General features: G+C 45.0%; 1 protein-coding gene across 1 annotated transcript in view; it reads right to left on the minus strand.

Moving 5' to 3' along the window:
• Positions 1-1,131: 1,131 nt before the first annotated feature.
• Positions 1,132-15,838, minus strand: part of LOC311235138 (fibroblast growth factor 5-like) — a gene marked incomplete at both ends in the record, with an annotated part of 56,686 nt that continues 41,979 nt past the window's right edge. The window contains one exon of the mRNA XM_084322491.1: positions 1,132-1,503. Coding sequence (XP_084178617.1) covers positions 1,132-1,503 — 372 coding nt within the window. The remainder of the gene's footprint in view (positions 1,504-15,838) is intronic.

Consider the following 15,838-nt stretch of genomic DNA (forward strand, 5'->3'; position numbering starts at 1 on the left):
TTAGTAGTTATAACTAGTGTGAGTGGTGCACCCCATTCCAATTTAGTTCATATGCTATAACTAGGGATAGTTTGCACTTAGTAAGACGTGGCTGTTAGTTAGGATGGGACAAATGTAAACAAAGTAAACAACTTGTTTACCATGCACTTCATTCACTTTTCTTTTTTTCCAACAAATCATGATTCTGATGATATCTTTTTTTAAGTTCAGTTCAGGGGGGCGTGATGTCCTCTGGTCCTCTGGGGCGTGATGTCCTCTGGGGCGTGATGTCCTCTGGTCCTCAGTGTTTTCCTAAGCAGCCTCACCGCGGCTGTTCGCCACCCGATACACCTACAGTACGACCTCCTCCAGAACACGCTCTCATCCTCCCTGGCATCTCGGTGCTGCACCTCAGGGGTTGCAGGGTCAAGGCAGGGGATTTTTGGGGTGACAGCCGGTTGCTAAAATGATAGTTCTGATGGACAGTTTTCTCCTTGACCCCGCCAGCTGTCCAGGAGGAGGGAGGAGGCGGGGCTTAAAGCTGGACCGCTGATCCTCAATTTGTGTTGATTACCATGAACCTATAGCATTTAGTAGATTCCCATGAACCTATAGCATTTAGTAGATTCCCATAAACCTATAGCATTTAGTAGATTCCCATGAACCTATAGCATTTAGTAGATTACCACAAACCTATAGCATTTAGTTGGTAGGTAGTTGGTTTCATCTCAAGTTGGAAATAGCTTTCCATATCTCAAAAGTAGCTTGAAGAATATCAGTTGGGATTCCAATTTAGAACACTCTTGGTTGCTGAAAATCTGTCATCGGGGAGAACTTATTAAACTAAGTACGATATAATGATGTATCACTGTTAATTGGCTTTCCCGTTATAAAATAAATTATAGATAGATATAGATTGATTTTAATTGAGCTGGTGCATTACTGACGTTCACAATGTATGTGTAGCATAACAAGGTTTTTTACAGTGTATCAACGTCTTGTGAGAAAGGAAACTATTGTCACAGCTTCAACCAGTAGAAGCTTCATAGTTGTAGCTGACAGCCCTTTACAGACAGCTGGAATGCATTGAATATCGTATAATGATCATTGCCCTTATGTGTCCATTGTCTATAAAAGCAGACTTTAAGCCATCTATCCGAAACGGTACTTGGGCCAGTACTTGACCTGAGTGCGACGTGGCACAGAGCCTGTGTTGACATTGACCTTTGACCCGGGAGGTTTAGGTGGGAGTGGCGTCAGGGCTTTCCGCCTCTCCTTGCTCCTGTCTGTGATGGTGAAGCCTCGCTCGCCCTGGTCCTGCAGGTTGACCCGGGGCAGGAAGTGTGTGGAAACATGCTGGGATTTGACCCGCGGGCTGGAGCCCATCTTAGCCTTTCCTCTCTTGTTGAGGGCGACGAACCACTGGCGACCCGTCCTGTGGTTCTTGTGGATCTCTGAGGTGTACGTGTTGTAGCTGTTCTCCTGGAAACGCTCCCTGAAGTGGCAGTCCTCTGTGAACCGCTCCTGATGAGAAGAGAAACAAGGTGTTACCAGGAAGTACAACTCTTTAACCTCTTAACCCCTTGTCATATTTTCATAAAATGTGCCTAAGAGTACATACCCAAGTCAGAAATATTGTGTCTGTTACTACGCTTGAGTCAATTGTAATGAACCAAAGGAGAATATAAATAATAATTATTATTAGGTGTTTCTTCCATTTTAGAAGGTGAATAACACCATGCTAACATTGACCAAAGATGACATTCAGCACCTTCTTGAGATCAAGTTACTGAATGCACAGAGAGGAAACTGGTATCTAGCTTCTTGTCTCTCTCTGGAGAAGACGGTAAGCTAATTTCCCAAAATGTTGCCGTGTTCCTTTAAGGTGTGTGTGTGTATTAGGTGTGTTAACACAATGGGGACGAACAACGGAGATCTCCGTGTTTCGATTCCACCCGTTGTGGACAGAAGCACGGATAAATCCGTGGCAAGTGGTTATTGCTTTTATTCCATATTAATAACCTATTCAAGGTCGTCGAGCGGCACTGCAGATTTACCCTACTCTATGAATTCGAGAAAGTGCAATACCGGCCAGATCCTCTTAGGGGCGCTATCGCGATAATGCAGTGTGCCCTGTGGCTGAACGGATCAGTCTTTTCAATGGAGATTTCAGTTAGCAGGATTCTAGATGTGCAGCATGTAGCTTGGATTACGTTTTGCATCGCAGATTTCACCATGCAATAAGGGGATTTATCATCAGCCAATGGACATATCGATCTACCAGATGGCGATCGATAATGGGGAAATGCTCAGGGGGATCCCACCGGACCACGGTAAGATCTTTTTCACATAAAGTACATCCCGATCGGGCCTTGTTTTGATAGCCATCCAGGCGTTCGGCCTATGAGGCTAACGCGGTTATTGGTAATCATAGGGATGCTCGATATTGGCTTTTTTACCGATACCGATATACAGATATTGTCCAACTCTTAATTTCCGATACCGATATCAACCGATATCACATTTTAATGCCGATATCGGCCGATAATATCGGTAGGCCGATAATATCGGACATCATTTCTATAGAAATGTAAAAAAAAAATAAAAATTTGTTTTGAAAACCGATAGATATTTTACAATATCACATTTTAATGCCGATATCGGCCGATAATATCGGTAGGCCGATAATATCGGACATCCCTAGTAATCAATAATCAGAAACGACGTCCCCCGCCCCCCCCCCCCTTTCATGCATACATGCGTGAGGATCGTGCCGATCATATGCAGTTTGAGTTTTAATTGGAGCGTATCTATAACTGAAATGCCATTGGATTTAACGTTATTAGCTATTAGCCCATTATCTCGGCTTCCAGGAAATATACTAGTGTAACGGGGAAGCCCGTGGGTATGTCCACAGTCACGGAAACAGGTGTGTTGACGAGTGACTGTGGCAGTGCGGGCTGGTAAATTAAACTCACTTCCCCATAACAGGGTTAACAGACGCATAGGTACGGTAGTTAGGAGTGAATTCACTTCTTAGTGCAGCGGCCTGTGTCGTCGCCCGCGGACGCGGGAGCCCCCTGTTCGACTCCCCCTCGGGACATTCTCATTTAACATCAAACACAACGCAGACCCAGTATGATCCGTCACAGTGGTGCCCAGTGACCCGGATGTCCTGAGGGGCGTGAGTTTAGGGAGGTGAGTGTAACGGGGAAGCCCGTGGGTATGTCCACAGTCACGGAAACAGGTGTGTTGACGAGTGACTGTGGCAGTGCGGGCTGGTAAATTAAACTCACTTCCCCAAAACAGGGTTAACAGACGCATAGGTACGGTAGTTAGGAGTGAATTCACTTCTTAGTGCAGCAGCCTGTGTCGTCGCCCGCGGACGCGGGAGCCCCCTGTTCGACTCCCCCTCGGGACATTCTCATTTAACATCAAAACACAACGCAGACCAGTATGATCCGTCACACTAGACCAAATCCGGTATAATGCTTATATTCACTGCGCTATAAAATGAGAACGTATTGATGAAAAAAATTATTCTTTAAGCCATTTTGAAGGGACGGTTTATGGTCTCAATTCACAATGAGAATGGACAGATAGCAAGTTTCAAGTTTCAAGTTTCTTTAATAGTTGTCATACAGAAGTACAGAATACTTTTATACAAAATGCTTCTTACTGTTGCGCTCCAGAGACTGTGCAAGACAAGATAAGTATGAAATAAAATAACATAGTATAGCATGTAAATTAGAGTAAAAAAAAAGAGGTCACAGTGTTCAGTATAGACATATGTACAATGTTCGATGCAGAATAGACGTAACTGAGTTACCATATAATATACAATACTGTGCAGTGTACTAATATACAATACTATATAGTGCAAGGCAGAAATGGGATGAGGTGCAATTTAGGTACAATTTACAGTAGGTGTACGAGTTGTAGTGCAAATCCTTTATCAATAAATATAAAGTGTGTTTGTGTGATCTAAAGTGTGGAGAGTGGGTGCTGCAGTGTGTTGTTTGTTTAAGTGAGTGTGTGCGTGTGGGTGTGTGTGCTGTGTGCATTTGATGGTTGTTGCATAGTGTTTATTGTTCGTTTAGCAGCCTGATGGCCTGGGGATAGAAGCATCTTCTGAGTCTTTCCGTGCTCGCCTTAAGACTCCGGTATCGCTTGCCTGACCGCAGCAGTTCAAAGAGGCAGTTGTTCGGGTGGCTCGAGTCCTTAATAATTCTCTTAGCCTTCCCCTTGCACCGCTTGTTGTAAATGATCTGGAGGGTGGGAAGCCCCCCTCCAATTGTGCGTTCGGCTGAACGTGTCACTCTTTGTAGTCTGCTACGGTCTTGTGCAGTGCTATTCCCAAACCAGGAGGTGATGTTGCCAGTCAGGATGCTCTCTATTGTACATGAGTAGAAGTTCCTAAGGATCTTCTGACTGACTTGGAACTTCCTTAGGCGCCTGAGGAAGTAGAGGCGTTGTCGTGCCTTCTTCACAACACTGTCAATGTGTGTGGTCCATGTCAAATCCTCGGATATGTGGGCTCCGAGGTACTTGAAACTGTTCACTCTCTCAACCGGTGCCCCGTCGATGCTGAGGGGGCTGTAGTCCTTGACCCCCGACCTCCTGAAGTCCACAATCACCTCTTTTGTTTTGCTGACGTTCAGGGAGAGGCAGTTCTCCTGACACCACTGTGACAGGTTCTCTACCTCTTCCAGGTAGGCCCTTTCGTCGTTGGCAGAGATCAGGCCCACCACTACTGTGTCATCAGCAAATTTGATGATGGTGTTGTTGTTCCGCTGTGCTACGCAGTCATGTGTGTACAGGGAGTAGAGGAGGGGGCTCAGAACACAGCCCTGGGGGGCCCCTATGTTGAGCGTGATGGATGAGGAGGTGCAGTTGCCTGCTCTTACCACCTGGGGTCTGCCCGTCAGGAAGTCCAAGACCCACTGGCAGAGGTCATAGTTCAAGCCCAGGTCCCTGATACTATATCAATAGCAATACTATAAAGTATAGATTTAGCTCTACAAACAGCCCCACGTCTGTTTACATTTCACGGTCCTCTTGAGATTAATTAGACTCATCCCAGTGGCCGCGAAAGTGTTAAGGTGTGTGTGTGTGTAAGTATGGGTTTGATGGTTGTGAGGGATTGAAAATGGCTATGACCAAAACAGCTCTCGAAACAAGGAACCAAAACAGCTCTCGAAATGTCTGAAAGTGCCTGAGGAACAGTGTCAACTGCGCTTCTACAGGCGGCGGGTGAGCCGAACATTAGGGGAGGCTATAGTTGGGAGTCGCGCGAGCGTGAACTTTTTTTCCTTTTTAGCTTGCGCACGCTGCATGCACCTGCAAACGGTGCTGTCCATGATTCTGCATTCATACAATACACACACCCACTAGGCTACTACAGCGAGCTCCACTCATTTAATATATAGTGCAAATTAAGTGTTCAAATTAAGGCATCCAATATGATTAACCATTGTCATACCTTAATGCAGCAATATGCAACGTTTCGTCTTGGCATCAATGATCTTTTCTGCTTTAAGTTTGTCTATGAGATCACTTTCAATGTGAAGCAGACTAAAGTGGTCCGCACACAGCGGGCAACCGACGTCGCCTGGCAATGCGATCGCCTGTCGCTCAACGACAATCGCCTGGCCCCCCACACACTAGCGGACTGACCATCGGGACCACCGGGTGGCAGACTGGCATGGCCTGGCTGCCCTGGCAGACTGGCAAATGCTTTTTTTTATTTTAAAATGTGTTTGTTTGTGCCCGCAGTCAGGCCACTGAACTCCGAAGCAGGCCAGGTCGGTATACATGTTTCTATTTGCGCATAATAAGTTCAGGCAAGCAGGCAGGAATGCGTGATTTTTTTTTGTAGCCGCAGTTTGCGAAGACGCTCTCTGATTGGTTTAGCTCCGAAGGGCTCTTCCGTGTTACTACACAAGTTTTGAATCAGATGGACATTGAAATTGACGTGGAAACTCCGGATGTCGATCACTTGATCACTTTATTGGATGTACTGCTGGGAGTTAAAGAAGACAGTTTGTTGGAACCTGATCGTGAAATAGAACAGCTATAAGGCTCGAGCGGTCAGGTGGCGTAACGGAGATTGCGTTCGTCACCAACCCCGGAGCGGCTGGATTCGCCTGTTCGAATCCAGCTCACAGCTCCGGGGTTGTCACCAGCTTGGCTGGCCGTTCACACTAATACAATTGGCAGTATTAGAGGGTGGAGAAGCTGGCGGGGTGGGTCCGGGTCGTTGTAAACAGCGACTCCTACAGTTCGGTCGGGGCGCCTGCTAAGCGCGGATAGGATCTAAGTGGGATAGTGTGATCCTTCCACACGCTATGCCCTCTCAGTGAGAATCCGCGCTGCCAGGTGAAAAGAAGCGGTTGATTGGCTGGACGTGTGTCGGAGGAAGCACGTGGTAGCCCCCACTCTCCCAGACCGACTGTGGGGGGTAAGTGCGCAGCGACCAGGAAGGGGATTGGGAATTGGCATAACGACTAACATTGGGATGGGAGAAAATCGGAGGAAAAAGGAGGGGGAAAAAGATATATATATATATAAAAAAAAAAAAACAGCTATAAGGCTGATGCTGATATTGAAGCCATGGAGATTGCGTCATTATGTTGAACTGACGGTAGCAGCGCGAGGGTGAATGATACTATAATGAATCGACTAGATCACAGAGAGCGCCAGTGATGTAGAGAAACTTCTATAAAGGACACTTTCGTATTATAACCCGACATTTGGACAATCCATTATTTGGAAAGTAGTTATTCTACACTTTGGTGTAGTGTATTCAACTTGTATGGTCCGTTTTGTGACAGCGTCGCTGTCCATGGTGCTGAAGGTCACATTTATACTAGTGTATACAGCCTCTACAGTGCCAACACGTGATACAACGCAGCAAGATCCAAAACGCAGTTCTTTTCCCGGGGGGGGGGGGGGGGGGGGGGTATGGGGTATGGGCCTGGCCTGCCTGAGTCAAATTCCCGGTAGGAATTATGGTCCCAGTCCGCGACTGCCCCCACACCAGATCCGACCGTTCACAGGTATAATAGCTATTATGTGTCGCTCTGTCTAGCTGGGGGTGTGGTTCTTAAGACTCTGTTCTGTTCTCAACCATAATTTCTTTGGACAATAAACCTTATAAACTACATCAACTGGAGCCTGGACATTAAACTCTGTCAACACCCACAACTTCTTTTGTTACCCGAGTATAAAAACACTAGTAGGTGCATCGTGGCGCATTGTTCATTTATTAGTTAACACTTTGATTGCCCAAGGTTAAATTCATGATATACCATCCCTTGCCAGCTCTATTTAACATGGAGAAGTTCCCCTTCTTTGCAGGGCTATAACTTTTTAAATTCTATTGCTAGATTGCCATTATTAGGGCCCATTCAATGTCCTATATGTATTGTTCATGGTGTAGCAACGTTAAACTTTTTCATTCACATATTCATACTAAAATATGGTCTAAAGTATAAGTATGTTTTCATCTCTTTCTGCAGCTTTCTCCAGAACGTGATTTATAGCCCCAAATGCATTATATTGATGATCAAATACAGTTTGGTAGGAATCTGTGCGAGATCAAAAATTTCAACTGGACGTACTTCTAGAATTTACTACACGTCATCTGATGTTGACCGGATGGGCGAGGGGGCGTTTATAATTCCGTGGGCAACGTTATACCATTCATCTAATGTGGGTCATATGTTCATCATAGCAGTTTATATCGAACACGGTAATACTACACGCTAAAACTCACCCCAGTCTCCTCGGGCCGTTGGGCGATCAGCGTGGAGTAGACAGTTTTCGATTATGGGATGTTGAAATGCCCGATCTATTTCCAGGTTGTATAATAGTATATACGTCCAAATCATGTTGTTTTTTCGAGTTATTTCCACCGATCGATGTTCACTGTGTGAAGACAGAGTCTCTCTAACATTAGCGAGTGCCCGGACCCCATATGGAGTGAGTCCTGCCGGGTTAAAGGTTGATATCCGGTTTCGATCTGCCGATCGGCCACCAGATGGCGTTCTTGAACCGCTAGAGGGTTGAGAGGAGATCAGCACTGTGTGTCAAGGCTCCGGAACGGAAATATGGCGGGGAATGACGAGTTCCGGCGTTTTCGGCAGTTAAAGTGTTAATGACAAGCGGCCACTATAGCTTCTCCAACTAACGTTATTTATTTAAATTGTTCCTGTTAATAATAATTAACATAAGTAGCATGATAATAATACGTAGGTTATTGATCAATGAATGTATTGATAAATTAATGGTGTAAAAATGATACACCAGTAGAACTTCTGTACTACTTCTACTGTAGAAGTCATGTTATTTCCTCATTGTCCTTGCTGTGTCGCCTGCCGTCGCCTAAAAAAATAGGATCGAGGCTCATCAACAAGAAATAAAAATAAAACATACAAAAATGAGAAAAGAAAAAGTGTGGCATGGGTCCTTCGGTCCATTCTATATTTGCATCCTTTATTTACATTTTTCATCATTTCCTTGTATCCTTTTCAATCCCCTGTGATGTCGTTCCTTCCCCTCCTATATTCTTCCCACTTTTCCCATTTCAATTCAAACTTCTCTTCTTGCAGCCTCAGCAGATGTGTGATTCTCTCCATTTCCTGTATCCCCTCTACTATCTCTATCCATTGTTCCTTCGTCGGCACTTCTAACCTGTACCACAGTTTAGTTAAAGCTTTTTTGGCTGCCACTATTAGTATCTTAATCAAGTATTTGTCTTCCCCTTGAATTCCTTCCTGTGATAGGTTCCCCAGATACAACACTTGGCCTTCCTGGGGTATTTCGTATCCTATTATTTCATTTATTATCTCTCCTATCTCTTCCCAGTAGTGACTTATTTTCTGACATCTCCAGAATATGTGTGTGTGGTTCGCTGTTTCTTGTCCACACTCCCTCCAACATGGTTTCTTTGCTGGTGTGTAATTGCCCTGTATTTCTGGTGTTATAAAGAATCTAATTATGTTTTTCCACCCAAACTCCCTCCATATCCTTGATCCTGTGGTTGATTGTTGTGTCTTAGATGTGTTATACCCAGTGTTGGGAAAGTTCACTTTCTACATGAACTAGTTCAGTTCACAGTTCACAATTTTTAAAATGAACTAGTTCAGTTCATAGTTCATAATAAAAAAAAATTAACTAAAGTTCATGGTTTCAAAAATGAACTAATTTAGTTCTTTTTAGTTCTTTTTTGAAAAAAAAGAAAATTTTAAATTTTTTAGATATTTTTCACGTACAGTTACTTACATTACAAAAACACACATTGGGACAAGGGGGGGGGGTCCAGTTCATCTCTATGCCATCATCCACACCATAAGCAAGCAAAAACAAAACAAAAATAAAAACAAGCAAAAAGGAAAGCAAACCAAGACAGGCACTGTACAGTATTGCACTTGCCTCGAGCCCATTCACATGTAGACATATATTTATTTTTTCCTATCCTAGGTCTGTCCATACAATGGGGCACTGGGCCTTTAGAAGGATCCGAGAAATTTCAGCAGGAAAATAGTCTAATAGTGGGGCCCACACCTCCCGAAAGGAAGCGTTGTTGCATTGCACAGTGTCTTTCATGGGGTAGCACACCGAAGATCTCTCTATACCACATTTGTAAAAATGGAGGCTTATCCTTAATCCAGTTTATCAGAATGCATTTCCGGGCTGAAAGTAGAAGTTTATCAAATAGTTTGAATTGTAAAGGGTGTCACCCCTCCTACCCCCTCCTATTTTCAAAAACATGAGGAACAACTTTGCTTGAATTGTCTTTATTATGAAAACTAAAACAGGACGTTTGCTTATTCTCAATGTGCCGTTTAAGCTTTGCTGTCGACGTCGTCGATGTGCGGACTTGCTTCTTCAAACCGGGTGGACAGTTTACAGACAAACGTTAGATTGTTTCCGTCTGAGTCAGTACTGACTTTAACGTTAAACTCTTTTAAATGCTCAAACGCCGACGTCTAGAGGTAGAGTTCTCTGAGCGAGTGCTGCTCTCGACCTGCTGCTGCGCAGCTCTCGGCTCTGCTCGCAGATTCAGCTGGTCCACTGCTTGTTGTGAGGAGTCTGATGACGTAGCAGGGGGTGACAGGCGCGTTGCCAGATTGGTTGGTTTTCCACATCATTTTGAAGCCTGTTTACAGTGTGTTTTAACTGGGTTTTCGGCTGAAATGCATATGAAATCTGGCACACCTTTGAACGCCGTTATATAAGAGTGCTGAGAATGAACGCACTTTTGAACTCCGTTACACAGCGCTGAGAATGAACGCGTTCTCAATTACGTTCATTTAGCGGATATACAGTACGTTCAGTTCACGTTCGCCCAAAATACGAACGCGTTCATGAACGATCGTTCATTGACCGCGTTCAGGTACATCACTGGTTATACCATTCCTCCTCCGTTATCTCTATTTCTAACTCTTTCTCCCACTTTTCTTTTATATACAATGTTGTAATTCCCTTACTGTCCATTATTGCCTGATATAGTGCTGATATCACCCTTCCCTTCCTTCCTTCGTATGATTTTACCATTATCTTAATTACCCCATTCTGTTGTTTGTCTCTGTCTTGCTTTATTTCCTTGTTATAGTAGTCTCTAATCTGTAAATATCTAAAGTGGTCCCTATTCTCTAGTCCGAATCTTTCTTAAAATGTTTGTAGAGTCTGCATCTCCCCTCCTTCTATCATTGTACATATTGCTGTTATCCCCCCCTCGTTCCCATCTTTTGAACCCATGGTCTTCTATCCCTGGTTTGAATTTGTTGTCATGTGTTATCCATCTCAGTATCTTGGATTATTTTTCTAGCTTGTATTTCTTTACTATTGTGTTCCATATGTTTATAGTGAATTTGGTAATTGGGTATAGCAGTTGTTCCTGTCTTCTGACCAGCTCCCTATCTCCTATCAGTGCCTGCACTTTGAATCCCGCTCTTTTGGTTTCTATATCTTTCCATTTGGCTTCATAATTCACATTGCACCAGCATGCTACTGTTCTAAGCTGTGCTGCATAGTAATAGCTTTCTAAACTGGGTACTGCCATTCCTCCTTTTTCCTTTGGTAGTTGTAGAGTCACATATCTGATCCTTGGCCTTTCCCCCCCCCCCAATGAATCTTGATATCTGTCTGTCCCATTCCCTGAATTGTTTTTGTGGTATTAATATAGGTAGAGACTGAAATAGGTATAGTAACCTTGGTAATATGTTCATCTTAATGATTTCGATCCTTGAGCTGAAATCTAGGGGAATTACTGTCCATCTTTCTAGGTCTCTCTTGATTTTCTGATTGATCTGTGTATAGTTTGCATCGTATAACCCCTCCATCCCTCTTGTAATGTTCACCCCTAGGTACTTGATCCTGTCCATGTCCCATTTAATTTAGTATTTTTCTTTGATCTCTATCGTTGGCGTGTAGTTCAGTGCTAAAGTCTGTGTCTTCGTCACGTTGAGTCTATATCCTGAGTAGTATCCATATTCTGTCAGTAAATCCATCAGTGTCGGAAAGCTTGTGTCTGGTTGTCTCATATACACTATCACGTCGTCTGCGAACAGTCCCAATTTATGTTCTGTTCCCCTTATCTCCACCCCTTTGATGTCTTTGGTCTGTCTAATTAGTTGAGCCAGTGGTTCGATGAATACATCGAAGAGCGTCGGCGAAAGACAACAACCCTGTCTGGTAGCTCTCTCTAGTTTAATCCGGTCCGTCAAACTACCATTTACCTTAATCCTAGCCGTCGGTTCTTGATATAATGCCCTAATTGTACTGAACACTTTTGTCTACGTACTTGACTTCTATTTTATACTTACTATGCTTATTTTATACTTATCTATTTTTATCTAGCACAATCTCTGGAGCAAAACAGAAAGAAGCATTTTATATAAAAGTATTCTGTACTTCTGTATGACAACTAATAAAGAAACTTGAAAGAAACTTGAAACTTGAATTGTTTTCATAGCGTTTTTGTCTAATCCAAATTTCTCCAATACTTTATATAGAAATATCCATCTTACACTGTCGAAGGCTTTTTCTGCATCTAGGCTAACTAATACTGCACTTCCTCCTTCCTTTTGTATCTCCTCTACCACCTGCACTGTCTTCCTTATGTTATCCTGTGTCTGTCTTCCTTTATGAATCCGGTCTGGTCTTCGTCTATAATATCTGTCATGAATGTCTCAAATCTTTTGGATATTATTGATGTATACATCTTGTAATCTACATTAAGTATGGACACAGGTCTGAAACTGCTACACAGTTCTCTATCTTTCCCTTCTTTTGGAATTGTAGTAATTATGGCCTCTTTCCATGAAGGTGGCATTGTGCCTTTTTCCATTGCGTGTCTGAATGCTGCTTCTAATATGGGGCTCAGTTCCGGTCTAAATGTTTTGTAGAATTCCGAGGGAAACCCGTTGCTACCCGGTGACTTACTACTCTTTGCTTTACTGATCACATTCCATACTTCCTGTTCTGTGATCTCTGCATTTAATATTTCGTTCTGTTCCTTCCCTATCGATGTTCTGTTCCTTCCCTATCGATGGTAGATCTAATTTTTCAAAATATTTCTCTATCTCCTCTTCGCCTGCCACTATCGGTTGTGTGTATAGTTTCTTATAATATTCTTCAAATGTCTTCTCTATTTCAGCTGGTTCTCTCAGTATTTTGTTTGTGTTTGTGTCCCTTATTGTGTGTATTGTGTTCAGTTTTTGTTGTGTCCTGATCCGTCTAGCTAAAAGTCTGGTCGCTCTCGGTCCCCCTTCATAGTATGTCTGCTTCATGTATCTAGCTTTCTTCTCTATTTCTGTCAGCAGCTCTTTGTTTATCTTTCCTCTAACTACTGTCATGATCCTAGGCCCGGTCCTGGCTGGACTGGGCAGGATGGTAACATTGGGCAGTGCCCTCCACCTAACACTGGGCAGTGCCCTCCACCCAACAGTGGCTCTCTACCTAATATTGGTCTCCTACCCTCTGGTGGCCATCCGCAGACGGTGCGGTCCAGTACACTGGACATCCTGACTACTATTTTAACATTAATTAATAGTGTGATCAATGTGGTGTCCTGGTGTGTGCTGTCATTGACTTTCCCTTCCCTTGTGTGATTTGGTGTACTGTTTGGGTTGTTATGAGTTGCTTTTGTGTTTGTCATTGACTGGTGTCTAGGTTGTTGTGTTTCTGTGTTGGCCAGGTGTTTCTAATTGTTAATTAGTTGGGGTATTTAGGTGTCTGTCTGTCCTCCCTTCCTTGTGGCGACATTCCTCCTGTCTCCTTCCCCGTTTCCTGTCCACGCCGTATTGTGCTGTCATCCTATAGTAAGTGTTAGTGTTTGTTGTTTTGTTGAGTAGGTTGTTAAGTAGTTTCTGTATGTTCTTTGTATTGCACTGGATTCTACAGTAAACTCCCTCTCCAAGCTTCAATCCTCGTCTCTGCCTCCTCCATACCTTTCCCTTTCTGCAAAACTGTATTCTACCTACCTCCACCGTAACAGAGGTGGCGGACTGCTGCATTCGAACCAGTAACGAATGCAGCAGGAAGGGCAAGCGATACCATTCGGGTCGTCCTGAGCCTGATGGCCGGTGAGTCTGACATGAAGCTTACTCACTGGCCAAGTGGGGGTTCCTGCTCCGGAAGATCGACCAGGTCACCATGGAGAATCCGACACTGGAGCCAGCGATGTGGGAGATGGCTGAACATGTTGCTGGCCTCATGGAGAAGCACAAGTCGGAGGCTAGGGTAGCTAGCCTGCCGACTGTTCTCAGGCTTACGGCCAGCCTAGAGCCCCCCACAGCCGTTGAGGCTGTTCTGACGTCCCCAGTTAGCACAGCTCCGCCTGTTAGCTCCGCCACTATAGATGGCCAGACGTCCCCAGTTGGTACAGCTCCACCTGTTAGCTCCGCTCATACAGCTAACCAGACGTTCCCAGCTAACATAGCTCCGCCCGTTAGCTTCGTGCCAATAGCTAACCGGCCGTCCCCAGCTAACACAGAACCGCCCGTTAGCTTCGTGCCAATAGCTAACCGGCCGTCCCCAGTTAGCACAGCTCCGCCTGTTAGCCCCGCTACAGTAGCTAACCAGACGCCCACTGCTAACCTAGGCACCAGGTTCACGGTGAGTCTGGTACCTGAGACGGACCAGATGTCCCCAGCTAGCACAGTCTCCACTGCTAGAATAGGCTCCAGGTTCAGGGTGAGCCTAGTAGCTGAGACGGACCAGATGTCCCAAGCTAGTCAGGTCTCTGCAGCTAGCAGGCCTAGGAGGGCTATCAGGACAGGAGCTGCTAGGCTCTCCCCAACTGTTAGCTTAGCCTCAGCAGCTAGCCAGGCATTCCCAGCTAGCACAGTTCCCACAGTGAGTCCAGGGCCCACAGTTAGCCTAGCCCCCGATGCTAGTATGGCTAGCAAGGCCTCCACAGCTGGTCCAGCTTCCACGCCCAGTCCAGCCTCTGCTCTGGGTCCTGGCTCCTCATCCCCGGATCCTACACCATGCCTCGCCGCCGAGATCGGTCTGGTCTCCACGCCCTGCCTGGCCTCTACACCTGGTCCGGCTGCCGTGCCAGCTCCCGGCTCCTCGACGGATCCTGGCTCCCTGTCTGGTCCAGCTCTGTGCCATGATCGGCGTCCTGGTCCTCGCCGTGGTCTTCGCCGTGGTCTGCGTGGGATCCTGCTCCGGGGGTCGTCGCCGCCGCACCTCCGTTCCGGCTCTCCTGAACCGGTCCCTGGTCCGGCGGCTGGAGGGTCTCTCGTCCGGGATCCTGCTCCGGGGTCCAGCTCCCCTTCCCGGGCTCCTACACCTGTTCCCAAGTCCAGTCTCCCTCCCCGGGCTCCTACACCTGTCTCCACCCCCCCTCGTCGGGCCTCTGTTCCCAGGTTACCTCCCTAAGTGTCTTTTGGTTCTTTGAGCTTTGGTGTTCTTTCTCTAATTCGTTCAGTTTCTTTATCAAGTTCTGGTATGTCACGATTCTAGCCCGCTTGAGTAATGCCGTCTTTGCTATCAATTTTCCCCGTATTACTACCTTTAGTGCATCCCATAAAATGTTTGGGTCTACCTCTCCGTTATTATTTTCTTCTCTGTATCTAATTATGTCTTCCTTTACTTCATTAACCAAACCTTTGTTATTTAATAGTCCTACATTCCGTCTCCAAACTGTATTTCTCCATCTACTTTTAAGATTCACTGTCAGATATATTGCGCTATGATCTGATATGTCCGTTACCCCTATCCTGCATTCTTCTACCCTGTATCTGTCCCCTGTTGTCATGAGAAAATAGTCTATCCTTGAATATGTTGTGTGTGGATGTGAATAATGTGTGTATTCTCTATCTAGTGTGTGCATTGCTCATTATGTCCATGATTCCTAATTCTGCCATTTGTATATTCATATATTTGCGAATGTTTGTCCTCCATTTCTTTGTGCTTCTTGTGTCTATGTCATAGTTCAGTACTACATTGAAATCACCTGTACAGATCAGGACCCCTTCCCCTTCCAACGCTATGATATCAAAGATAATTTCCAATAGATATTTCTCACTGTCTGGTGGAGCATACACATTCACTAGTGTTACCATTTGACCTTCCATTTTCCCCTTGACCATTACATACCTCCCCTCTTTATCCCTTATTTCCCTGATCATTTCAAACTTCACTGTGTTCTTAATTAGTATAGCTACTCCTCTTCTAAGGTTCTGTTTAAAAGAACTATAGAACTGGCGGCTAAGTGGCACAGTGGGCAAGGCGCTCACCACTAGTGCAGGTAGGGAGCTAAATTAACTTTTTGACTCACCGGCCAGTGGCGGGTAGATGGGAAGAATCTACCCGCCAAGCATATTTCTTACCTGCCAACTTT

This window comes from Notolepis coatsorum, assembly GCF_963971535.1.
Source record: "Notolepis coatsorum genome assembly, chromosome: 10".
NCBI lineage: Eukaryota > Metazoa > Chordata > Actinopteri > Aulopiformes > Paralepididae > Notolepis > Notolepis coatsorum.